We start from the raw sequence: 26,246 nt of genomic DNA, 5'->3' as shown, positions 1-26,246 counted from the left end.
TGCTAGAAAATCCAGCTTCTCCCTCTCAAATATAGACCCTAGGCATGGAGAGACGGCTCAGTGGTTAAGAGCATTGGCAACTCTTTCAGATGTCCTGAATTCAATTCCCAGGAACCACATGGTGACTCACAACTGTCCCAGAGGGATCTGATGTCCTCTTCTGGCATAAAGGCATAAATGCAAACTGAACATTCATAAATAATAAATAATTTAAAGAACATAGACCCCATACAAATGGTCCGGCAGTAACAATAAATATCCTCTCAGTCAACTGCTCTAAAAGTCTTCCCTATCCTCTCAGTGAAGCAGTGAGTTCTTTGCTCTGGCAGTCAGCTGAGACCCCATGGCAGTATGTTTAGTAAATTGTCTAATATTCTAATTTTATCTTTGTTAGGTTCAAGTCAGCTCCCCAAAATGTCAGTGGTGGTGACAATTTTCTAAACAGAAAGACTTTGGCTGAATAAACAGAAGGAGTTTTATTGGGTAAACTAGGCTTGTTTCTATTTACCAGAGGAACAGATCTCCTAAGGCAGGATTCTGTTTGTCAGGAACATCTCTTAATCCATCCCGAAGATCAACTACCTTGGGCAGGAACATCTAGATCCTAGTCAATCCTAACAACTTAGACCCCCACCTGTTGACTGTCTAATATCTGCTTTCTCTCACTCCATTTTGAATCTGTCTTCCCATCTTCCCCTAACCCTGTGAGACGATCTTAGTAGTGGGAGCATCAATAAAGCTTTCTTTCTACCCATGGAGTGGTTTCACTGCACCCAGACTTGCAATCTTTTTGCTAAATTCAGTTTGCATTGTTCCTAGCTTGTCAGTATTGTCCACCACTGGTCAAATAAAAGGTGCCAGCATTAAAAAATGAATCCAGAGAGAAAAGAAGGAAATACCTGATATCACCTAGATAAGTAGGCTATTAAAAAGAAAGGAACCCCCCCCCCCACACACACAAAAGGTCCTCCTCCCAAACTGAAGGAACATATTAACACTGAAATGAAGCCCTAGGGAGGATCACCCGTGAATGGCCAAAAGCAAGGATGGGATTCTGGGCTGGAGAGATGGCTCAGTGGTTAAGAGCACTGGCTGCTCTTGCAGAGGTCTGAGTTCAATTCCCAGCAACCACATGGTGGCTCACAACCACCTGTAATGAGATCTGGTGCCCTTTTCCGGCGTGTGGGTATACATGGAGACAGAATGTTGTGTACATAAAAAATAAATAAGTCTTAAAAAAAAAAAAAAGGATGGGATTCTAAAAGCCTGCAACCCATTCACGTCTCCTGTACCAGAGGTGGATCTCTGACTCTCCAAGCCTACATAACTATCAAAGGAACCTTCTCATTGTAAGAAAAAGTCACCAAACCCAGTGGGGCAGTTCACACTGTTAATCCCAGCACTCAGGAGGCAAAGACAGGTGGATCTCTGAGTTCGAGACCAGGCTGGTCTACAGAGCAAGTTCTAAGACAGTCAGAGCTACACAGAGAAACCCTGTCTTGAAAACAACAACAACAAACAACAACAAAATAAAACAAACAAAAGAGGAAAAAAAGTCAGCAGAGAGGAAAAAAAAGATTATACTCAGTTCAACCTCAAATTAAAAAGAACAGACTTTTATAATTCTGAGAGCGGGCAGCCCAAATTAGTATCCCAGGGTTCAGGAGAGTGAGCTTAGCTGGGCCTGAGATCAGTGTAGGTGGTAGAGAGCAGAGAGGGGGAGGGCCTGGCTTTACCTGACACAGAAACTACTCCTTATTTAAACTACAAAGTGAGAGATAAGTATATATGGGGGGGAGTTGACTCTCTGGATTCAGGGCACGTAATAGGTGTTATTCTTTTTTAAAGATGGTTAATGCGGTAAGGCCAATCCCGCAAGGAGGGCAGTCAGTCCCACGAGAGGCCTCAGCAGAGCAGCAGCGGAACCGCAGTGGGTGAGAGACAGACAGATACGCCATGCAGAGAGAGTTTGGGTATAGAGTTTATTTAGTGGGTTATGGAGGGGAAAGGAAAGGGGAGAAAGAGGAAGAGGAGAGAGAGGGAGACAGACAGACAGACAGACAGACAGACAGACAGACAGAGATGGAGGAGAAAGGTGGAGGGAGAGAGACAGTAGTTACCTCTTCAGAAGAGGGACTGAAAGAGAAAGAGAGCTCAGGCTGGAGGAGGCAGGAGATCTGCTTGCCTTGGTGGAAGGTGGTGGGGTTGGAGAGTAGGCAGGGCTTGTCTCTTAAAGGGACTGGGTACCCGGGCCAGCAGATCATAACAATAGGGGTTAGCTGCTAGTTGCTTTGCAGGAACTCCATGGGCAGCACATTTCTTGAAGACTTGGGCCTGTCAAGTGGCCCTGGTTTGGGGTAAGGGTTTCCTTTGAACATTTTCACCTAACCTTGGGAATACAGAAACCTTTTCTCCACAAGACTCACACTGTTGAAGGCTTTCCCTAAGCCGGGCCTTCACAGTAACTGTGCATTTCAAATTAAAACACCACCCAGAAAATGCCACCTCCCCAGTAACCACCCCTTCAGTCACATCTGCACCAGTTTCCTGTGTCCCTGCTTCCCTTTCCTGTTCTACACACAGACACTTGTGTAGAGACAAAAAGGTCAACAATAAGAAAGGTCTTCTCCCCTCCCCTTGCCTCTCTGCTCTTCTCCCCTTCTTCCCTTCCATAACCCACTGAATAAAAAATATCCAGCCTCACTCTGCATGGCATGCCTATCCATGTCTCTGTCTCTCGCCCGCTGCCGTGTGTCTCCCTGCCCCAGACCAGCTGCCTTCAGAGACCTGCCACATGGTCTCCTGGCGTGCCCATCTGTCTGTCTCTCCTCGTGACCTGTTGTAGCCACTCTGGGAACTGCGCTGTCCCTGCCTGGGACTGGCTGCTCTCGGGACCCTCTACCCGATACCTGCTGCCACTACTCGAGGACCTACAGTGTTTCTGCCACTGCAGCCACTGGGATCCTGCAGCATTTTTTATTTAATCCATTACACATAGTACAGGGGCTTGGAGTTTTTTGAGGTGGAAAGGCATGGTGTGGAAGATTACATTTGCAGGTCAGTTCGCCTCACCTCTCAGAGTGATAGATGCCAACGGGAGGGGGAGTACAGAAACTTCCTCAGGTGTTATCAGTCACCTTTCCTGTTCAGAGTTTCTCAGTTCACCGGCGGCTTTTAAGTCTCTTTTTTTTTTTTTTCCTTTGAGGGGGTAGAGGCATGATGGTGATTGAAATGGTCTCTCTCTACAGTCCTGGCTGTCTGGAACTCACTACACAGGCCAGACTGGTCTTGAACTCACAGAGATCTATCTGTTTCTGTGAGTGCAAGAGCCCTTACTGTGCTGCCCGAAGGCCATTCTTATTCAAACCACCTCACCCTGCTTATCCTCTCTATTCTTCTTCTTCCAGTCTGTGCGGAGTTTCAGAGCTTGCCTGCCCTGCAGTTCTTCTGCTAAACTTCAGTCAAATTATCCTCCACCTCAATTTGCATGCTTTCTTTATATTCTTTTATTAATGAGACTTAGAGCTCTGAGAGAGGAGCCTAGTTAGTTCTCTGAGATCACACACTAAATGAAGTCTTCCCCTTTACTTTGCTTTTGTCACCTGTCTGGTCATGGGGCTGCCTTGAAACACTTGTTTTCACTGTGTTGTGTACACAACCAGTAGACCTTCAGGATAAAATAGAAATTCTGTTTCATTCTCCTTGATCTGACAAACTGTTTTTCATAAACAGCTGCAACAATCTGCATTCCTTCCGGAAAGCTATAGGGTTCCCAATTACTCCACATCCACCCCAACCAACACTTGTTGCTTCCACTTTCTGGATGCTAACCTTCCTGGCAGTGTAAATTGACTTTGTGTTTTTTGATGTGGGAGTGATTTATTTCTAATCTGTTGCTTTCATTGGTTAATTAATAAAGAAACTTCTTGGCTGGGCGGTGGTGGCGCACGCCTTTAATCCCAGCACTTGGGAGGCAGAGGCAGGCGGATCTCTGTGAGTTCGAGGCCAGCCTGGTCTACAAGAGCTAGTTCCAGGACAGGAACCAAAAGCTACGGAGAAACCCTGTCTCGGGGAAAAAAAAAAAAGAAAGAAACTTCTTGGCCTTTGATAGGACAGAAAATTAGGTGGGTGGAGTAGACAAAACAGAATTCTGGGAGAAAGAAAGCCAAGTCAAGTCAGTCGCCATGATTCTCCCGCCGGACACAGACTCAGGTTAAGATCCTCCCTGGTAAGCCACCAGCTCGTGGTGCTACACAGATTATTAGAAATGGGTTAATCAAAGATGTGAGAATTAGCCAGTAAGAGGCTAGAACTAATGGGCCAAACAGTATTTAAAAGAATACAGTTTCTGTGTAATTATTTCAGGTAAAGCTAGCCGGGTGGTGGGAAGCAGCCCGCCACTCCTATCACAGCAGTTTTTCTCTACGTTATATGAGTTTCTCTACATTCTCACAATTATTAACGGTATTGAATATCTTTCCAGGTACTCTGTAGCCAATGAAATAACATCTTAGAATAGGACATTGTATTGTATGTATGTATTGCATTGTAATTGTATGTATGTCATGTTTATTAGAGGCAAATAAAAATACACATGACAAATATGATTATAGGACCTGGAGAGACGGCTCAGCAGTTAAGAACACTAGATGCTCTTCCAAGGACCCAGGTTCAATTCCCAGTACCCATACCCAATTCCAGTACACCTAACACTCACTTCTGGCTTCTGTGGACACTGCAGAGATGTGGTGTACGGACATACATGCAGGCAAAACATCCATATGATACAATAACAAAAAATTAATTTAAGATACTGTTATAAATAAATACTAAAGATGTGTCTGAGAAAATATTAATAATGATTACCTAGTATATTAGATTCATGTGTGATATATTTCTGTTCTGCATCTTCCTTCTTTGATGGGAGTGTATTTCAATAACAAAGTATTTGAAGTGAAAAGCCTAGAGGCAAAAACCAGAGCTATGACTCTCAGAAGAGAAAAATATACTTTTCTTCATCTCTTTTTGAGGTTAGAAGTTAGACCCCACCAGGTAGTCAGGATGGGGTTTCTAACCCTGAAGACTTCCCCTCAATGACAACCTGTTGCCCATCATAGTTGGTTCTTTGAAAAACCACAGAGATGCTGGGCATGGTGGTACCATGCCTTTAATTCCAGCTCTCAGGAGGTAGAGGCAGAAGAATGCAGATCTCTGAGTTCAAGACTAGCCTGACTTACAGAACGAGGGCTGTTACACAGAGAAACCCTGTCTCAAAAAATCAAACAACAACAACACACAGACAAAAACCAACAACGACTACAACAAAAAAAGAAAAGCAGTTTGTGTCTGTGTCCCCTAGGGTCTCCTACCCTCTAAATGGACAGTGAAGAGCACGCTAATCGGCAGCTCAAGGCCACATCCCCTAAAGTCACTCTCACATTACAGTTCTGTTGAAAACCCTAAGCAGGATCCAGACAGCTGCAACTTCCTCTCCTTACAGATTTCAGTCATGGAACTCAAGATAAACCAACTGAGCCTTGTCCTCTGCTCACTGTTGATGGTTCCTCACCTTTGCAGCAATCCCAAGCCCATTGGAATCTCTTCAACAGACTCCTTTGCACCCGAGGAGACTATCTGTATCACATTTAAAAGTTGTATTTACGCCGTGCAGTGGTGGTGTAACTCCCTCTGTAGACTGGGCTGGCCTCGAACTCACAGTGATCCACCTGCCTCTGCCTGGGATTAAAGGCATGCCCCACCATGACTTGGCCAGCATCTCACTTTTTATTTGTTTCTCTGTATTGTTTTGTTTTCAATACAGGGGCATTGGAATGAAGAGATGGAACACATCTCCCCACACGCTCAGCAAGGGCTTCATCATTAAGTTAGTCACATTATGAGGGGCATTTCCAGATACAGCCCTTGTCCATAGGGCTAAGGGAGTGGTTTTCAACACCCCAGTACCCATCCCCTCAACCCTTAGCTCTCTTTCATACTGGGGAAAAACCTGAAGACATCACTACATAACACCCCGGAAGAGCCTAACATGGTGACGCATAGATTTGTACTGCCAGTTTGCAAGGCTGAGGCAGAGCTTACTTTAAGATCATGAGTTTGGGACCGCTCATGGTGACATGACAAAACAAACAAACAAACAAACAAACAAAAACCTAACATACAAAAAAAAAGACAATTAAAAAAATTCCAGGCTTTAGGTTTACTAAGCACAGTAATTTAGTGCCTCCTCCCCTCCCTTTCCCCCTCTAAGAAAAATAATTAAATAATTCCTAGGTGAGTGAAGACGGGTCTATCGAGTGGTTAGAATGGAGATTAATGTAGTGGAAATGGAGCTGAAATAAAGGATTTGCCGTGAGAAACAGAGCTCAGACTTGCCCTTTATCCTGGACCCTCTCTTGCACAGACCTACCTTCCCTTGGCTTTCTATGTCTAGAGAGTAGTTCGGCTTTCCTGGAGGAGAATACACCTTCACTCTAAAGACTTCTTGTTAATTAGAGGAAGTCAAGGGTACCAGCCGGCCTCCCTCAATCCATACACAGGAACCATACATAGCATCCCCCTTCTGGCATTTGGCAAGGTTTAGATATGGGTGACAGCTCTGATTATTCTGGGATCCACGGAGGTAGCTGGGTGGGTGGGGTGGCCCCAGGTCACTGTGTGCCCGTGCTCAGTGGCTCCACCCGCAGCCACAGCCCGCCCTCCGCGCGCAGGATCAGCTCCGGCTGCCTGCGCGGCTCTTTGTCGTCTGGCAGGAGGCGGAAGCGCAACAGTGTGAGCGCCAGCGCCACCTTCATCTCGCTCATGGCAAAAGTCTGTCCTATGCAGTTCCTGCGGGAGAGCGGGGTAGGGACTCTGAATACACTGGGACCCAACCAGGCACCGTAGAACCCAATCTGACCGGTCCCTACAAAGCCTGATCAGCCAGAGGTGCAGGAGGGACCGTGTCGCGCCTGGGACAGCACTTGGGCATCTGTAGCCCCAAAGCTCTTGCAGCCTCTGCGCCCAATTCAGACCAGAGCAGGGCTCTGAGCACAGAGCAGCAGCCCTTCACCCCGCAACCCCTACTCTCCAGACCTTTGTGAATAAGTTGAGTAGAGAGCAGGGAGGAGACCCAGAACCCGACCATCTCAATTCCCCCCCATTCCTAATGTCAGCCCCAGACCCCACTCCGTTAACCCAAGCCTCTGCCCTCACCTGGACCCTGCTGAGAAGGGAATAAATGCCAGCGGTGATCTGTCTTTCATGTTTTCAGGATCAAAGCGGAAGGGGTTATAGACCTGCAGAAGACATTGAGCCAAGGTGGATGAGTAACCTCTCAGTATAAACAGGGACACAGCCCTGAGTGTTCTGAGGAAGGTGAGGTCTGATTTCTTAGGTCGAAGCCCTGCCCCCTCCCCATAATATAGGAGAATAGGTAGTAAGACAGGCAGCACCTCAGGGTCCGGCCACACAGATGGGTTGTGATGAATCCCAAAGATGCTGATGAGACAGGTGACACCTGAGGGAGAAGAGAGAGTTGTAAAGACTGTGCCACCTATCCAGAACCCTCTTTCCCTGTCCCTTGGGCACCTTTAGGGATGATCCGGCCATCTGGGAGCCCAATGTCCTGGGTGCAGCATCGAGAGATGACAGGGACCGGAGGATGCAGCCGCAGACTCTCCTTGATGCACATGGTCAGGAAGGGCAGCTGGTTCAAGTCGTCCCTAAAGAAACTCTTTGAACTATTACTCAAGGAGAGGCTGGAAACCCATGTAGATCAATGAAATATTTTCTCACTGTGCTTAAATAAATCCAAGGTGAACCAAATATGTGATAACTGGAACAACAGAGAATTAAGAAGTATTCTAAATTAGGACTGATCTCCTGCCAAGTTGGAACCTTCAGACCAGTCCTTGGCCTGCTCCCTCCCTGGTTCCTGGAACCAAAATTGAGCTGAACACAAAACATAGGAGGGTTTCCTTAGGGAAGATGGATGGATGACTCAGGGGCCCTGGGCAGTACATAGATTGCCATTTTAGTTTAGTTTAGTTTATTGAGACAGAGGCTCTCTACATAGCCTTCGCTATCTTGGAACTTGCTATGTAGACTAGACTGATCAGGGACTCAGAGGTCCTCTCAAGTGCTGGGGTTAAAGCTGTGTTCCCTACTGTACCTGGCTATTTTATTTGTAAATGTGTGTGTGTGTGTGTGTGTGTGTGTGGTGTGTATGTGTGTGTGTGCAGGCCAGGGCTCCAGATCCAGTAGAACTGAGTTCCTGGTGGCTGTGAGCTACCAGATGTGGATGCTGGAAAGTTAAGAGCAGAAAGTTCTCTGAGCTGAGCCATCTCTCTAGCTCCAGGACACTTTAATGCCCAAATGTCACCTAGAAATCTCTGAACACAGAACTAAAGAAAGGTCTAGGGTACAGGAGAAGAATAAACAGTCGTGGAAGAAAGCATCAGTTGGAGAGAAAAGAGAAGAGACTAGGGCAAGAACTTTCACTGAACTCGTGGAAAATGTTGCCATTTTTTCCTTATACTTATCTCTGCTTTCTCAGCAACACAAGTTTTCTACTCCAAAGAAAAAAGCCCTTTCTTGTTAGCCAGGCTTTATACCAGGTCTAACCTCTGGTCCTACATTCTGTGTCCATGAGCAAATATAGGAGAGTAATTCAAAAGAGGGAGGAGAGCCAAGGAGAGAGGAATGAGCCAGGAAGACCTACACTCACCATTCAATCTCCTCAGGTTCTCGGCCCCTCAGCAGCTCCTGCACCTCCTGCCGGCAGCGCTCCTGGTATTCTGGGTGCCTCGCTAGGTTATACAGGATCCAAGAGAGTCCACTGGCAGTGGTGTCATGGCCTGAGGAACAGACAGACAGGCATGAACTGCTTCAGCACTACCGGGTGGACAGCACCCAGGTAAAGACGCCCAGGAAAGGATGGAAAGGGGAAAGAAGGGTAGAATGGAAGGATTCCAGGTCCTCCCTTACAAGTCTCAAGATGGAGAAACCCCTGCCTGCTCCCTAGTCCCACAATAGGACCCTTACCCTCAAACATGAAGGTGTCAGCCTCTGCTCTGATGTCCTCATCTGACAGCTGCTTTCCATCTTCATCCTGGAGACAACGCAAAACTCAGTAGTTCTGAAAATTTCTGTTTAAACTATGACATTCTTCTTTTTATTTTATTTTTTATTTTTTAAGTTTCTCTGTATAACAGTCCTGGCTGTCCTGGAACACACTTTGTAGACTAGGTTAGCCTTGAACTCACTGAGATCCTCCTGCCTCTGCCTCCCAAGTGCTGGGATTAAAGGCGTGTGCCACCACTGCTCAGTTAAACTGTGACATTCTTTTTTTGGGGGGAAGAGGCTTGAGACATGGTTTTTCTGGAGCCTGGAGCCTGTCTTAGAAATAGCTCTTGTAGACCAGGCTGGCTTTGAACTCATAGAAATCTTCCTGCCTCTGCCTCCCGAGTGCTGGGATTAAAGACATGTGCCACCACTGCCCAGCTTAAACTATGATATTCTTTTTTTAGTATTTATTTATTTATTTATTCATAATGTACACAATATTCTACCTGCAGGTTGGAAGAGGGCACCAGACCTCATTACAGATGGTTGTGAGCCACCATGTGGTTGCTGGGAATTGAAGTCAGGATGTTTAGAAGAGCAGGCAATGCTTTTAACCTCTGAGCCATCTCTCCAGCCCCAAATTATGATATTCTTAAATGATATGTTGTTCAGCCAGAAACCAAAGGGCACCCACCATTGCATATCTCTTGGCTGTTACTATTGGTACAATTTGAACTTCCCAGGCTTTTTGCTGGTTATCCTGTTCCTTTTGTTGTTCACAATTGAAAGGGTCAGGAACTTATACATAAAAATGTCACCATTGTAGTGGCATTTCATTTGTATTTTAATAAATAAAGCTTGCCTGAAGATCAGAAAAGTAAAACAGCCACACTGGCTAGCCTTACAGCCCAGGCAGCAATGACACACACCTTTAATCCCAGTAACCACAATGACATACACCTTTAATCCCAGTAATCACAATGACACACACCTTTAATCCCAGTAACCACAATGACACACATCTTTAATCCCAGTAGCCACAATGACACACACCTTTAATCTCAGTAGCCACACTAGTTTGCCATAGAAACTAAGCGATAGTGGTGCACACCTTTAATCCCAGAAGTAGAGGCTCAGTCTCATTCTGAGATTCCTAGAGGCAGGATCACCATTTCAGACTGAGGTACAGATAAGAGCCAGTGACTGTCTGTTTTACTTTTCTGACCTTCAGGTTGAATCCCAATTTTTGTCTCTGAGTTTCTATTAATTGTGCTCCACACTATGTTTCTGCTCAATGAGGAATTTCTGAGGAATGGACAACAACTTGATATGAAGGATGACTGTAGGGCAACTTGCCTTGGAAATCAGAAGTAAAGCTTTACTCCAAAGACTTTTACTCATATTCAAAAGAGCTAGATCCAGGGATTCTTATCTTACCTGTTGAAACATGGTTTGCAAATCTATGCATTTTGCTCTGGAGAGAACCCATTCAACTCCAGAAGAAAGTTTTCTCTCCCCTTCCTTCCTCCCTTTCTCTTGGCTCACTATGTACCATCTTGAGGGGAACTGGACTCAGGAGTACTTGTTATTCTTCATGAACCACAGATGATAATGCACAGCCCTTTCTTTGCAGTGTAAACCTTGCTACACATACAGGTTAAATACTTCATCCCCTGGAAAGGTGGGAAATGGAAAAACCATTGCTACCGCCTATTCTGGTTTTGCCTGTTGCCGTGACTAATTAAGGACTGCTGTGATCATTGATTTGGTGAAGTTGCCAGTGTGTGTGTGTGTGTGTGTGTGTGTGTGTGTGTATGTGTGTGTGTATGTGTGTGATAGAAAAAGGTCATTGGCTAATTAATAAAAAAACTGCTTGGCCTCATAGGTTAGAACATAGGTGGGTGGAGTAAACCGAACAGAATGCTGGGAGGAAGAGGAAGTGAGCTCAGATGCAGGGCAGCTCCTCTCAGAGCCAGACGCGATGCAGCCAGCCGCCACGTCAGACATGCTGAATCTTTCCTGGTAAGCGCACCTAGTGGTGCTATGCAGATTATTAGAAATGGGCTAAATTAATACGTGAGAATTAGCCTAGAAGAGGCTAGATATAATGGGCCAGGCAGTATTTAAAAGGATAGAGTTTGTGTGTTGTTATTTAGGGGCATAAGCTAGCCAGGCGACAGGGAGCTGGGTGGCAGGAACGCATCCCGAAGCTCCTTCAACATGTGTGTGTGTATGTGTGTGTGTGTACAGATATAAATGTCATACAGTGATGTATTGACCTGTAAAATGCTCAGGCTCTTCAAAGTTTCATCTTGGCAGTCTCGTGAAGCCTGCTTTCCAGGATCATCTCTAAAACCTGCCTATGCAGGCCATGACTTTCCCAACCCCACACACCCTGTACCCACAGTGCCCCCTGCATTAAGTTTAGGTTATTTGACTTAACATTTGGCATCAATATCCATCCTGCTTCTTGAGAAGCCCACCTTGATCAGCAGCAGCACATCAATGAAGTCCAGAGTCTTGGACTCAGCCTTGGACTTAAGGAAGTCATCCAAACCCTGACTGGGGAGGGTGTGGCGCCGTTTCTGGATGACAGCATCAGTGAATTCATGCACCAAGTTGCAGGCCTTATGGAAGCGCATCCCATCACGGGTGAGACGGTACAGCAGGTCCACATACATCAGAGGCTGCTGGTGCCTTTTGGCCACTAGAGCACTGAGCTCCAAGATGGCAGCAATATACTCACTGGGCTTCCTGCAGGATTCGGACAAAGGAGACAGCAATTTAAAATACTTGGATCTTGTGCTTCTTACCAGCAGCCATGAGCCACTGTGAATGGAGTAGCCAGGAACAGTTGGCCATCGAGGCAGAGTGGAATGAGCCCTGAGATTCAACTCTCAATGAATTCATCACATGTCTGTGAGCTGCCACCACACCCTATGCCCCCAAACCACAGTGCAGACAGTTCTCAATACTGACTTCATGAAGAGACTAGATAAATCAACCATGGAAGCACTGATATTGATAGGTGAGCTGAACCATGGGCCATATTGGAAAAGAATGAGGAGGTCCAAACTTAAGGATGGAGGTATCATCAGCTCTGCTGAAACTTAGAATTATCTCCCTAAGGTATGTGTGTGTGTGTGTGTGTGTGTATTCTTAAGCTTATGCATATATTATATATTTATTTATTCATATATTTATATACTTAAAATTCACATATTTATTTATTATTTATTTCATTGGGCATGATGACACAAGCCTTTAATCCCAGCACCCTGGAGGTAGAGGCAGGTAGATTTTGAGGCCAGCCTAGTCTACATAATGAGTTTCTGGACAGCTGAAACTCATAAAATGAGAACTTGTCTCAAAAATTTATTTATTTATTTTTATTTTATGTGTTTTGCCTGATGTATATATGGACCCTGGTGCCTTTGAAGGGCAGAAGAGTGTGTTGGGTCACCTGAAACCGTAGTTACAGATAGTTGTAAACTTCCTTAGGGGTGCTAGGAATCAAACCCAGGTCCCCTGCAAGAGCCTTCTCTCCAAGGCCCCTATAGAACATTCAAGGCCATAGAACTTCAAGATGTGGCATCTAGGGAGGAATTAGGGCATTAGGTATGCTCTCAATGTGGATAGTTTATCAGTCTGCCTCTTTGTCTGTCTGTCTGTTTCTGGATGCCATGGGGCATCAGACTCTTTTAACCGGTGTGTCTGGCTGTGGTGTGCTATTATACTGGCTCAAATGCAGTGGAGACGATGGACCATTGACTAAGGCTTCTGAAACCCTGAGCCAGAATAAGCCTCATTTCAAGCTCTCTCAAGTCCTTTGCCACATTGTTGGAAATAGGACTAACACAAGCACTGACGCCTTCATCATCTCCCAGGGACCACAGGCTAAAAGTACACCTTTCCCGGTCTTACACTGGTCTTACAATCTAGCCACTGCTTAGCTCTTGAGTTTCACTTCCAAGGTGCCTCCCACTTCCTACCCCACAAGTTCTGCTTGTCCCCATCTTTGTGGCTTTATTGAAACAATCGCACTTCCTGGAAGGAAGGATCACTTTCTCCTTTCCCAGGTCTTCCAGTGTTGGTTCTGAAACATTTTTGGGAGGCCACTCTGATCCCCTGACCAGTCCTCCCTCCTTTGGATTCTGAGACCCAGAACACGGACTCACTCCTGACAGTGGCTGTCAAAGCTGAAGACACATTTCTGCAGACTGTCCAGAGTCATGAGGCTGACGTGCTCAAACATGTCCAGACGGGTGTTGCCTTTGGAGATCAAATGCTGCCACTTGGCCTGGACAGAAAGACAGAGGACTGGAATTGGACCTTGACTCCTTGAGACCCTGCCTAATCTCAAGTTGTGACCCAGAACCAGCCTCCTTATCTTAGATTCCAGCCACACAGACGCAGGAATAGCCATGGTTTGGGAAAGAGGGGAATGTTATGAAGCTGGGTTCCAGGGACTCACATGCATGATGTTGGTGCTTTCATTGAAAATCTTCACATAGGGCTTCAGGATGTTGAAATGAAAGGCAGGGGTCAGCATACGACGGTGGCGGCTCCACTTGTCACCAGCACTCACCAAGAGCCCATCCCCTGAAGGAGCGGCCATAGTATTAGGCAAGACTTAGCACCTTTCCCTGACCCCCAAGGATCCCTTTGTCCCTCATCTGCAGATACTCACCAAGCCAAGGCTTCAGAAAGCTGTAGAGTACCACATCCTTGAGGGCAACTGCAGCTAACATGAACAAAGACAGTCAGGGGTCATGGAGTGAGTAAGAGCAGACCACAGATGATGGGTTGTGATACTTTCCAGGAGTCTGCCCTTGCCCTCCAAAGTCCACAAGCCATGAAAAGACCCAAGGACAGAGGAAGCAAAATGAAGTTGAAAGTAAGAGAAGACCAGGCAGCAGTAGTAGCAGCAGGTAAGTCAAAGGTACAACTTGACATGCTACATTATGCTGCAGCACTGCTTCCCACGGCTTCTGCATAGTCTAACATGTCTGCCGTACCTAATCCCATTCCAACACTCTGTGACATTTATTGGAACCCATGTCCTTGCCATCTAAGCACCCTAGGTAGCTGACATCTCTTGAACAGATACAGAACACATCACATTGACACAAAAGGGTTAACATGACATGGCATAGCCTTAACACACGTAACCACATTGGCATCATGATGCCTCAGGCTATATGACCAGAGACTACCTGACAGACCTCTGTGTATACCTCAGACAAGCTGCTGACAAGATCTGAGAATGATTATGTATAGTGTTTTGAATGAGAATGTCTCCCAGAGGCCAATGTACGTGACTACTTGTTCCCCAGCTAGTGGCACTGTTTAGGGAGATTTAGCAGGTGTTGCTTTGCTGGATGAAATACTTCAGTTGCATTGGGTTTTTAAGAGTCCATAGACTCTAGCTACTTCTAGGTTTCTCCTTCTTCTTTGAGTTTAAGGTAGAGTACGTGATCTCTTGGTTTCCTGCCCTTGTCACCGTGCCTCCATCACCATTATAAATTCTCCCTCCGAAACCATAATCTAAAATAAACTCTGCACTCTGTGAGTTCCCTTGTTCATGGTGTTTTATCACAGAAACAGAAAAATAACTAAGAAATTGTGGCTCTTGTAATTTCCAGCACTCAAGAGGTTAAAGCAAGAAAATCCAGAGTATGAAGCTAGCCTGAACTGAATAGCAAAACCAGCGAAACACTGTCTTCAAAACAGCAAAAGCTCAATTAATAAACCAGGTGTGGCCCAGATTGTGACCCACTGATCTCACCTGGAGATTCTTAAAAATTTGCCTTGAATACAAGCTAGATAAAGCATCTATCATTTCTCAGAAGGACCCTGAGTCCCAGATAAGCAACACAATCAGACACGAGACAGGGCATGTCCAGGTTAGAAAGATGTAGGAACATCATTTTCATAGCCCAGACTGTTTGCCTGATACAAATTACATTATCAGCTAGAGACCTCAGTTGTGGGCAAGCTGGATCCAGCAGCCCAGTGTCCACCTGGAGTAAAGAGCATGGGCTTCGTGAAAGTGGGGTGGTCTGGACAGGGGAGGTGACTCGGTGGATAAAAGCACTTGTACAAAACTGAGGACCAGAGCATGAATCCCCTGAACCAGATGAGACAGCACATGCCTGCAATCTCAGTGTTATCATGGTAAGATAGGAGCCAGATACAAGAGGGTTGTCCACTTGCCCCTGAAGTCTGAGGTCTATCCAAGTGGTGTGTATATACAGGAACAGACAATGAGGAACTGTGTCTCAAGCAAGATGCAAGGCAAGGGTAAACACCCAAGGTGCCCTCTAACCTCCACACATGTGCCACGGCAAATGCATGCCTGCACGTGCACACACAGACATGCCCTCCTATGAATATTTTAAAAAGTAAAGTGGGGTGGTCGATTCAGGTGCTCAAGTTCCAGGGAATAATTGAAATAATTTGGCAGCCAGAGGGTGTCAGGCTCATGCCTGGCAAGGGACAGAGCTGTGGTGCTGCTTTTCTTTCCCTTCTCAGCCTGATCTATCCCAAGATGGGAAGATGAGAATGCAGAAGAAAGGGGCTAGGCTGTGATGGGTGTCTTGCGGGGTGATTTCTGGACCCTGACAAGACACCAGTCAACATAAGGCAATCAACCAACTGGACGGGGAGGAAAGATCAACTCAGCAGAGTTGGATGGTATAGAAATAATAGCCTCTTTGCTCTCTTTGCTCTGAACCTGGGGAGGTTCTTTTCTGGTTCTGGGCCTTGATCTCAGATATTTCTGATGCCTATGGGGACACCTGGACTTACCTTCAATATTCTTACTCATGCCCACAGACATGGCTTGAACACCTCCTTTCCCAGGAAGCCTTTGCACATATTCTAGCAGAGACCACACCCTTCCACTTAGCTATCAGGGCCCCACTCCCTCTGACAACACAAGGTTAGGGTTGTTCCTGTCAAGTGCTTTTCTTTTTTGGGAGGGGAGTTCGACACAGTGTTTCTCTATAGCTTTGGAGCCTGTCCTGGAACTCTGTAGATCAGGCTGGCTTCGAACTCACAGAGATCTGCCTGCCCGTTTCTCCTGAGTGCAGGGATTAAAGGCGTGCGCCACCACCACCGCCTGGCATCCTCGTCAAGTTCTGTCTCAAGAACTGACTTCCTCTAGGACAGGATCTTAGGAGGAAGACACCTGGGAACCTGGAACATCCCCGAACACCAAGCTCTAGGTAGGTCCAGAAAGGACTGTCGTGTGGGAGCTGGTAAAACTACGAAGAGGGCAGAGAGGCTGATGGGAGAAAGGAGGGACTGGACCACTATAGTAGCCATGCTGAAATATGTGGTTAGGAACTGGACCCCTCTGATTCCCACCACCGCCAGCTCCCCTGGGTACCTGAGGCATTGAGGACAGATCGGACGATGTCAGTGTGGCACAGAGTGATAGTGGGGAACATTGGGCCGATCCACAGCATGAAGCCCTGAGGGTAGGTGGCTACTAGCTGAGTCAATGTCTTCATGCCCTGCTCTGTAGGAGTTATCTGCAAGCAACACAGGCACAGTCATCTCCCGAGGTGGTTTATCTCGGGGATCAAGTTGGCTGGGTTGAGAGATGCCCAGGTAGGGATGCTCATGATCTCTGGGTGCATCTGCGATGGTGTTTCAAAAAGAATTATTCTTTGCATTGGTAGGCAGTGTGGACAACACCATCCAACCCAGAGAAGGAGAAAATTTGATCCCTTTTCCAAAGCTGGTACATCCATCTTCTCCTGGCATCAGATATCAAAATTCAGGTCCTTGAGGTGATGTTGAGCTCTGGTGTTGTGTCTTTCTCTGTCCCACCTGCCAGCTTCCAAATCATGACACAGAGACTTATTATTAATTACGAAAGTTCGACCAATAGCCCAGGCTTGTTTCTAACTAGCTCTTATAACTTAAATCAACCCATTTCTATTATTTACTTTCTGTTTTGTGACTTTATGGCCTCATCTCCGTAGTGCCCACCTTCTTGCTCTGTGTCCTTTCACGTCTTTGCCTTCTTCCCAGTGTCTTCTCTGCCCCCCAAATCCTGCCTAGGTATTGGCCATTCAGTTATTTATTTATTTATTGTTTTTCTTTTCTTTTTTTTTATTTATTGTTTTTCAAGACAGGATTTCTCTGTGTTGCAGCTCTGGCTGTCCTGGAACTCACTCTATAGACCTATCTGTCCTCGAACTCTCAGAGATCCACCTGTCTTTGCCTCCCAAGTTCTGAGATTAAAGGCATGCACCACCACTGCTCAGCAGCCATTCAGCTTTTTATTAAACCTATCTGGGAGTGACACATCTTCACAGTGTACAAAAAGATTACAACTCTCGAGTATTTACACCTGAGCCCCTTCACACCCCTGGGTTTTCACACTGTTGTTCCAAGGCTGAGTTGTCGTAGCCTGGATTTCTATTTGCAGATGGCATATTGAGGTATTCCTCCATCTCCACAAAGACATAATGCAATGGACCTCCTCTCTTCTACCCTGCTTTACATATATGATACATATGTATGTGTGTACACATGACTGTAGATGCATGATCCTGTGTCAAAGACAGACTACACAGGTGAATTTATCTCTTATGACTGCAATGAAGCTAAAGTATCTCTGTTGCTTATTATTTTTCTTATACTTTTCTATGTTTAGATACATTCAGATACATAAGTACCATGATATAACAAATTGCCTACAATGTTAAGGAAAGCACCATGATGTACAGATTTGTACAACAAGTGGTACCAGATAGCCTAGGTGCACAGAAAACCACACATAGCAGGTTTGTGTTAGTAGGCTCTGATGTCAGCACAATGACAATACCAGTTTTGGACAAATTTCTCAGAATGTCCCCATCACTCCTGATGGTTCATTTTCTCTCTCTCTCTCTCCCCCCGCGCATGAGTGTGTGTGTGTGTGTGTGTGTGTGTACTACTTGTCCCCCTTCTTCAGAAAAACCATAACTAAGTCACTTTTCCAGGAGCATCAGCAGGCCCCTTCTGCAGCCTCTGAAAGTGACACAGCTTCTGTCATAAGTGAACCTGTGTCTTAATTTTGAAGTGATGAAGGGAACCCTTGTCTCTTTCTGTTTTGTTCTTCCCAGGGACGTGCCCAAGGCCCAAGTGTACATTCCAGGCTCCGGGGGAGTAGAATTGATAGCAACTGCCACCCACCAGCACCCACTGGTTGACCACCAGTCTCAGAGCACCTGGAACCTCTGTGCACAGCCCACACTGGCCATTTGCAAGCCAAACTACGGCAGCTAAGCCATCTAAATGGTAGAGCAGATGGAACTCAAAGTCCAAAGTGTGGGGTAAAGGGCGGGGTCAAGGAAGGTTCATGGAGGATGAGTGGACAGATTTTATCCAGGTAATACAACAAGGCTCGCTGGTCTATCTTATGGAAGAACATGATAAGGAGGAAATGGCCCAGGGAGGGAGATGGGGAGTCAGCCTGCACTCTGCTATAGCCCAGCTGTGCCCCACCTGTGCAGTTAGGGAGAGAGATCAAAGATCGATACTACAGAACTGTAGGACAGAGATGGGCTCACACAAAGGAACAGCCACAGTCCCCCAGGAGACACTGAGGAAATGTCGTGGGTCTTCACTCTGTAGATCCCATCCTGAGAACTTCTCAGTGTCCCCCAGTGTGAGGAAGACAGTTGGAAATGCCACGGGAGACTGGAGTGGGAGCCCAGAGAGACAAGAAGGGAAGGCATACCCAAGATCATCAGCTAACCCACTCCATCAGTCTGAGCCCCATTTCTGGCCCCTTAAAAGACTATCCACTCTGACATTCCCCATCCTGATGCCACACTTACCATGCCCACATGGCCCAGAAGCCAGTTCTGTTTGGGAGGCTGAGGGAAGCCACAGAGGCGACGATAGCTCCCATACACAGCATAGATCTGGGTCAGAATTCGGGCCAGGAGCCAGAGGGCACCAATGAGCAGCAGGAGCTGCCATGGGGAGGCCCACTCAGGCCCCAGTGCCAGCCAGGACAGGCTCAGTTGTGACATCCTGCTGGGAGGATCAACAGCACAGTGAAGAACAGAGGTCCAGGAAAGAGGCAGGAATCTCCAGAGACACTGGACAGAGTACAAAGCAGGGAGGAGGAGGAGTAAGATCCAGGGAAGTGCAGGGGAAGGGGCTATAAAAGTGAAGAAGATGAGGAACGGAAGGAGGAGCACGGTGTGTGTGGGGGGGGGGCAGGGCTAGCAAAACAAGGGAGGAGAGAGATTGATCAGGAGTTAAGACCTCCCTAAATTATGCAAAACTAACCAGGGGTTTGGTTATTCAGAAGCTACCATGCCCAAGGCCAGCTGGCTCCCTGTGGCATTTGTGTGTGGCCAGCTGGCTTTCTGCCCTGCCCTGCCCTGCCCTGACCTGACCTGACCTTGGGTTGTACATTCCCTACCCCGGACTAGTTCACCGCCCCCAGCCTGACACTTCCTCTCAGGAACAGCAATCTACCATACCTTTCCACTCCTCTTCTGAGACTCCTTTCTCCCTGGCTTCTGGAGGCTGGGAGGCTGGGCCATTCTAAATCAGCCAATCCCTGTCAAGCCTGGATGCCTCCTCCTTGCCTGGGAAAGTGGCCAAGATGGGGGTAGAGTTAGCTTGGTGCAGAGAGGAATCATCATAGACCGGCAAAACATGAATCTTAGGACTCTTGTGGGACAAGGTTGATGCTGAGCTACGTACTCCCAGCATTCCAGCTCCTCTGTGGATGTGGTACACTAAGTAAAAGGGTGAATTTGGGAATCCACAATCAGAATCTGACCAGCCTGGTCCCCATCATCTCCTGAGCTTCCGCCCAAAGGACTGTGAGGATAGATAGCAGGCACTGTTTTCCAGTGAGAAGGCTGTGGGACTGAAGAGTCTGCCCACCAGTTGCTCAGCCTGGTGGATCGCAAGTCCTGTCTTCTCGCAGAAACAAGACTTTCTGGCGCACAAAGAAATCCCAATTGGGGTTTCCGGGTCCAAAGCTAGGGATCAAGAATACAGCTGAGACTGGGGTGGTTAGAACTGGGCAGCGCACAGAGTATGGTATCCCGTGTGGAGTGAGAGAGATCTTGAGCAGATATGGGATCCAGGGAAAGGTAAGTGTGAATTCACACGCGTGAATACCAGCAGAAGCCAGAAGAAGGCATCTGCTCCCCTATAGCTTGAGTTACAGATGGTGGTAAGACACCTGACATGGGTGCTTGGCGCTGGCCCTCTGGAAGAGCAGGAAACATTCTTAACTGCTGAGTCATCTCTCTGGTTCCCTTTTTCTCTCTCTCTCTCTCTCTCTCTCTCTCTCTCCCTTCCTTCCTTCTTTCCTCCCTCCCTCCCTCTCTCCCTTCCTCCTTTTTTCTTTCTTTCTTCTTTCTTTCTCTTTCTTTCTTTCTTTCTTTCTTCCTTTCTTTTTCTTCTTCCCTCCTTTCCCCTCCACCCCTTCCTTCCCTTCTCCCTTTTTCTTTCTTTCTGATCTTTTGGAGACAGTTTCTCTGTGTAGTCCTGGCTGTCCTGGAACTTGTTCTATAGACCAGGCTAGCCTTGAACCCAAAGAGATCCACCTGCCTCTGCTTCCTGAGTGATGGGGTTACAAGATATGCACTCCCGAACCCAGACCAACTTCTGTTTCTAAATTGGAGCCCAAATAACACTGTAGCTGTATCTACTCTCCTGTATGATCATAACTTGTGCATTTTGTTATTTTGAGGCAGTGTTTTATTTTATGTAGTTAAAGATGACTTATGCTTCTAAACCTCCTAATCCAGCCCTGAGTGCCAGAATTACAGGTGTGCTCCAGAGTGCTCAGTTTTTGCAGAATTGGAGACCAAACCCAGGGCCCTCTTTTTTTTTTAATCTATTTTTATTTTATATTTATTAGTGTTTTGCCTGCAGGTAAGTCTGTGTGAGGAGGTCAGAAACCCTGAAACTGGAGTTACAGACAAGTGTGAGCTGCTATGTGTGTACTGGGAACTGAATCCCCATCCTCTGGAAGAACAGCCAGTGCACTTAACCATGCCACTATCTCTGTAGTACCCTCTCCCCCAGGCCTCTTCTATGTTAGGTAAGCACTCTACACACTGGGCTACAGTCCAGGCTTCTAATTTATATTTTTAAAAAAAGCTCAGGAGAGGAACAAGGACTTAAAGGGACAGTGGACAGGAGCAGTTACCGCTTAGGCTTTAGAGACAGAGCAGAGAGGAGGAGGGCTACTCACAGAAATGCATGGGAAGGGGTAAGAGGGGAGCAGGCGATAATGAGGAGAAGGAAGAGGAAGAGAGGGAGATCAGACTGTGACGCCATGGAAAAGACAGATGGATTCAGACCTGTCAATCAAATGGGCATGACTCTTGACTCAGTTGCAGAGCGATCCCCATCTCCTGGACCACCTGCTCCCTGCAGCTGTGTTCACCCCACCCTGAGAGGATCCTATAGACCCACCAGCAGCAGCTTGGTAGAGATGTCCCTGACTTCTGACCTGGAGGGGTTTATGAGGGGCTGGCTAGGTTGGACTGGACCAGCCAATCGCTGCCAACCCTAACTGCCTGCTCCTGGCCTGGGAAGGTGGCCAAGATATGGGGGTAGGGCTGGCCTTGTTTAAAGGTAAGGCAATTGGGGTTGTAAAGCACTTGATCCTTAGAACCTGGACACTCCCTTCTGGGATGAGGGACACGAATGGAGGCGTGGGCAATGGTGATTCAGAGTTGCCATGTGCCCAACACCCATGCCCTTGTAAGGACAGAACATATTAGGCAAAAGAATAGAATTTCAGAGGCCCAGGGGACCAGGATCAGGTAATCCTGGTGCCAGAGCAGCTTGCAAGGTGGAAGGATCTGTGCAACATTTCTTGGTGTGGAACTAAGGTTCTGTGATGCTCTTGCCTGACAGCCTCACAGCCTGGGAAAATTCACGTTCTTCCTCCAAGGCTTGGAGTCTAAGAAGACTAGGGTCCAGGTGAAAAGGATCAGGAATAAAGAATCCAGCCCTGCTGGAGATTACCCAGGTCAGATTGCAAAGATAATGAGCCCAGCTGCCAGAACATGGCTGGGGCTGGGCTGAGCTGCGGGGCAAGGGGTAGAGGGACATGTGGGGTGGAACTGAAAAGACTTCTGAGGAGATGGGCGTCCACTGAGTCCTCTTTCTACATCTGACTGTGGGATGGCCAGCTCTCTTGACTGCAGATCTCACAGCTGGGGACGCAGCTGTCCATGCAGAGTCTTTGAGGAGGAGAAAGGAGGGCCAAGAAGAGGGAGTGAAGGAAGAGCCTGGTGATTCCTACAGGACCTGCTGTGGGCAAGTCCTATGTGCAGAAAGTGGAGCGTGTAGGGAAATGTCTTAGTTAGGGTTTCTATTGCTGCGACAAAATACTATGACCAAAAAGCAAGTTGGGGAAAAAGCATTTATTTGGCTTACACTTCCACATTGCTTTTCATTATTGAAGGAAGCCAGGACAGGAACTCAAACAGGGCAGGATCCTGGAGATGGGAGCTGCTGAGAGACCTCAGAGAGGTGCTGCTTACTGGCTTGCTTCCCATGGCTTGCTCAGCCTGCTCTCTTATAGAACCCAGGACCATCAGCCCAGAGATGGCACCACCCACAATGGGCTGGGCCCTCCTCATTGATCACCAGTTGAGAAAATGCCTTTTAGCTGGCTCTCATGGAGGCATTTCCTTGACCGAGGCTCCTTCCTCTCTGGTGATTTTAGCTTGTCTCAAGTTGACACACATAAACCAACCGGTACAGGAAAGTACTACATTATGCAGCATCTTCTCCATAAAATGCGCTTACTGTATATTGGACGACCGTGGTGCATTCCTCTGGACAGGCTTATGAGGCTACTTCCTGGAAAGATGAACTGGAGAGGAAGATCCTCCCCTAGAAGGCAGCACTTTCTGACTGCAGCCCCGATATAAAGAAACCTGAAGGAAAACAAGCAGTGTTGCCTTTTCCTGCCCACCTTCAAGCCTTGATGGCGAATGGATCCACTCGGAATCTGCTGCTGTTTGTGGACACTGGAATCTAGATTTGCCATTCTTCCAATGTGGACTGAAGACCGATGGTTCTTCAGGTACCCTCCAGGTTTTGAACTGCTGAGGCATACAGCTTCACGGACTGAGCAAGTACAAGGTTCTCAACTTCACCATACAGACTTCTCAGCCTCTGCACCACACAGATTCAGCCAGAATTGTGGAAGACATGCTGCACCTCATTGTATTCTCATTGTATTGGCTGTTCCTCTAAAGGAACCATGCACTCCTCAGCAGCCTGGACCAGAGTCCTGATGTCACAGGGGGAGACGCAAGTGATGGCATCCAGAGGAGAAAAGACATTTATTTAATAGAAGAACTAACAAGTCCCTGCCCAGATCACATGATCCCACTTGAACCACCCTGGACCCTGTCCAGACTTTGTGATTGGTTCCAGAGAGCAAGTGCTCCAAGAGTCAGACTCCTAGCAGAACGGCTACGAGAGACGGCATGTGGGTAGAGTCAGGCTTCCTGACGCTGTAGGATGTTAGGAACGGCCTCATCTCCCTCTACCTGCTCATCGCCATCTCAATTCAGTTAGCAAGAGCATCAGGAGGCTGCCTCTAGAGCCCTCAGAAGGGTGGTTTGTGCGCCTTCCCCAAATCCCCACCGCAGTCAGGGACACGTTGAACCCATCTCTTTCGAGCCTGCTGTTCTCAAACTGTCCTATAGAGGGAGCATTCTCCAAGGTCAGGAGACAAACAGGACCCACACTAGCCCTGCGGAGTCTTCCAAGATTTACACAGGTATCTGTAAGAGTTCAGGGATCGGCAAATCCCGGTCCCCCAACTCGTCATGAGCATTGCTATGCTAGGCAGAATCTTCAAAGCCTGTTCAGAGCAGGAAATGAAATGGAGCAATTACTCTAAGAAACAGTTTGCTCCACCATATAGCAAAGAATGGAGTATTTCCTGGTGAAAAGAACCATCTTTTAAAAATGATGGGCACCATAAAAAATGCACTCGGTTGTTCAAAATATGTGCAAGACATCTATAATGAAAACCTCAAGGCACTGGTGCGAGAAATTCAAGGAGAACCAAATAAATGGAGAGACATACAATGTTCATGGATAGGATAACTCAACAATGTTAAAATGCTGATTCTCTTCAAATTGACCTATTGATTTAAAGAAATCTTAAAATCCAAGCAGCATTCTTTGTAGAGGTAGACACTTCCATTTTGAAATTAATTAATTTTGAGACTGGGTCTCACCATGTAGGTCAAAATGTCCTGAAACTCCCTATATCCACCTGCCTCTGCCTTCTGAGTGCTAGGATTAAAGGTGTGCACTACCGTGTTCAGTTGATTATGACATTTATGTGAAAACTCAAAGGGCACAGAATTGCCAAAATTTATTTGAAAATAAAAGTAACACACTATACACTTATGAGAATCATGGGGCTGGAGAGACAGCTCAGATGTTAAGAGCACTTGCTGATATGAAAGAGGATCAGGGTTCTGTCCTCAGGACCACAAGGCAGCTTACAACTGTCTGTAACTCTAGGTCTGGGGGTCGCAATGCCCAATTCTGGATTCTGTTGGCACCTATGCTTCTGCATTCAGTGTACTCAAGCATATAAAATAAAAATAAAAATTTTCCTTTGAGACAGGATATCTCTATATAGTCCTGGCTGTTCTGGAACTTGCTGTGTAGACTAGCCTTGAATTCACAGAATTCACTTGCCTCAGTTTCCTGGGTGATAAGATAAAGGCTTGCACCACTACACCTGTCATAAATAAACAGGCAGCCTTGAAAACATACACACAAGGAACTATCCAGACTTAGCAGGATATATTTAGGAATATATATGTATATACATATATGCATATAGTAGCAATTAATGAAAAAGAGGTCATGAATTTGAAGGAGGGTGGGGAAGGATATATGGGAGAGTTTGGAAGGAAAAAAGGGAAGGGAGAAGTGTTATAACTACATTATAATCTCAAATAAATAAATAAATATTATGGGAATACTGAGTATGGTGGCCAAAAGCTAGCAATTACAGTCACTTGAAACAGTCCACCCAGTGACTACCAAAATACCCATTTTCTATTCTTCTCCCAGACAAAGGGCACACAGCAACACTCCCAAGGGAATTTTACCCAGAGTTCACCAATTCCCTTTATTTGCTCAAAGTCTAAGATCTTCCTTGTTGTGCGATGCTCCCTCAGGTTCAGATGTGGGTGAGTGTGGTCTGAAAGGTATAAAGTCAAAGGTAATTATCACTTCAATACACCAAAGAGTAGAGTCACCAATGTAGTAAGACCATTTAAAATTTCATTTGCGGGATGTGGAGTGAGTCAGTAGGGAAGGCAGTATGTTCCAAACCTGCTGGCTTGCATCAGTTCAGGGTTCTAGGCAGTGACTCTGATTCCCTTAAGCTGTTCTCTGACCTCCACATATGCATGGTGGCATGTGTACCCCCCCCACACACAAAAAAAATGAACATGTAAATGTACTTTAACATAAAGCAATAATGGCGGCATGTGGAGGCACATAACTTAATCCCAGCACACCAAGGAAGCAGACATAGGTGAACTCTGTGAGTTTGAGGCTAGCCTGGTCTCCCTAGCAAGTACCAGGTGAGCCAGGGTTCCACAGTGAGGCTCTGTCTCAAATGATTGTAAACAAATAAATAACCTCATGCGAGACTTGTTTCCGTTCATGGTAAATTATTTCGGTTATGTTTCTGGCTGTTTGTAACTCTCAAACGTGAATACTTTTCCAATTCTTTAAGTGAATATATGACATGAAAAGGTAATAAAATACAGAGTCAGCTAGGAGTGTAGCTCAGTAGGGGAGAATGTGTTAGGTTCTGGGCCCAACCCCATCACTGACCCCCTAAAAAACAAAACACAAACAAAATACAAACAAACAAACAAAAAACAAAGACAATTTAGAAGAGGGCAGAAACCTAAAGTTAAATGGACTTGAAATAGAATTTTGCTTTAAAGCCATTTCTCACATTAGAAAAGAAAGAAAAAGCTGTCTATCTATCTATCTATCTATCTATCTATCTATCTATCTATCTATCTATCTTTGTTTTTCGGCACAGGGTTTCTCTGTGTAACAGCCTGGCTGTCCTGGAACTTGCTCTGTAGACCAGGCCTACCTCTGCTTCTCAAGTGCTGGGATTAAAG

The 26,246-nt window shown here is 46.5% G+C and overlaps 1 protein-coding gene across 4 annotated transcripts; it reads right to left on the bottom strand.

The window, feature by feature from the left end:
* Window positions 1-4,623: 4,623 nt before the first annotated feature.
* Window positions 4,624-19,594, bottom strand: LOC130888326 (leukotriene-B4 omega-hydroxylase 3). Of its 4 annotated transcripts, none has more exons than XM_057791219.1 (13): window positions 19,560-19,588; window positions 18,903-19,169; window positions 16,457-16,601; window positions 13,754-13,807; window positions 13,538-13,665; window positions 13,242-13,363; window positions 11,547-11,817; window positions 9,043-9,109; window positions 8,726-8,855; window positions 7,588-7,721; window positions 7,452-7,516; window positions 7,213-7,295; window positions 4,624-6,846 (listed from the first exon to the last, which is right to left on the bottom strand). In XM_057791219.1, exons 2-13 carry the CDS (start codon window positions 19,098-19,100, stop codon window positions 6,669-6,671), a joined length of 1,575 nt encoding a protein of 524 aa, XP_057647202.1. In that variant the 5' UTR covers window positions 19,101-19,169; window positions 19,560-19,588; the 3' UTR covers window positions 4,624-6,668. The 4 variants fall into 4 exon arrangements, with proteins under 4 accessions (XP_057647202.1, XP_057647204.1, XP_057647212.1 ...); XM_057791221.1 differs by having other exon boundaries at window positions 18,903-19,101; window positions 19,560-19,581; XM_057791229.1 differs by lacking the exon at window positions 16,457-16,601 and having other exon boundaries at window positions 19,560-19,594.
* Between the last annotated feature and the right edge of the window lie 6,652 nt (window positions 19,595-26,246).

Source organism: Chionomys nivalis, chromosome 1, assembly GCF_950005125.1.
Source record: "Chionomys nivalis chromosome 1, mChiNiv1.1, whole genome shotgun sequence".
Classification (NCBI taxonomy): Eukaryota; Metazoa; Chordata; class Mammalia; order Rodentia; family Cricetidae; genus Chionomys; species Chionomys nivalis.
Note: the sequence above shows the minus strand (reverse complement) of the source record. Positions and strands in the feature narration are given on the sequence as shown.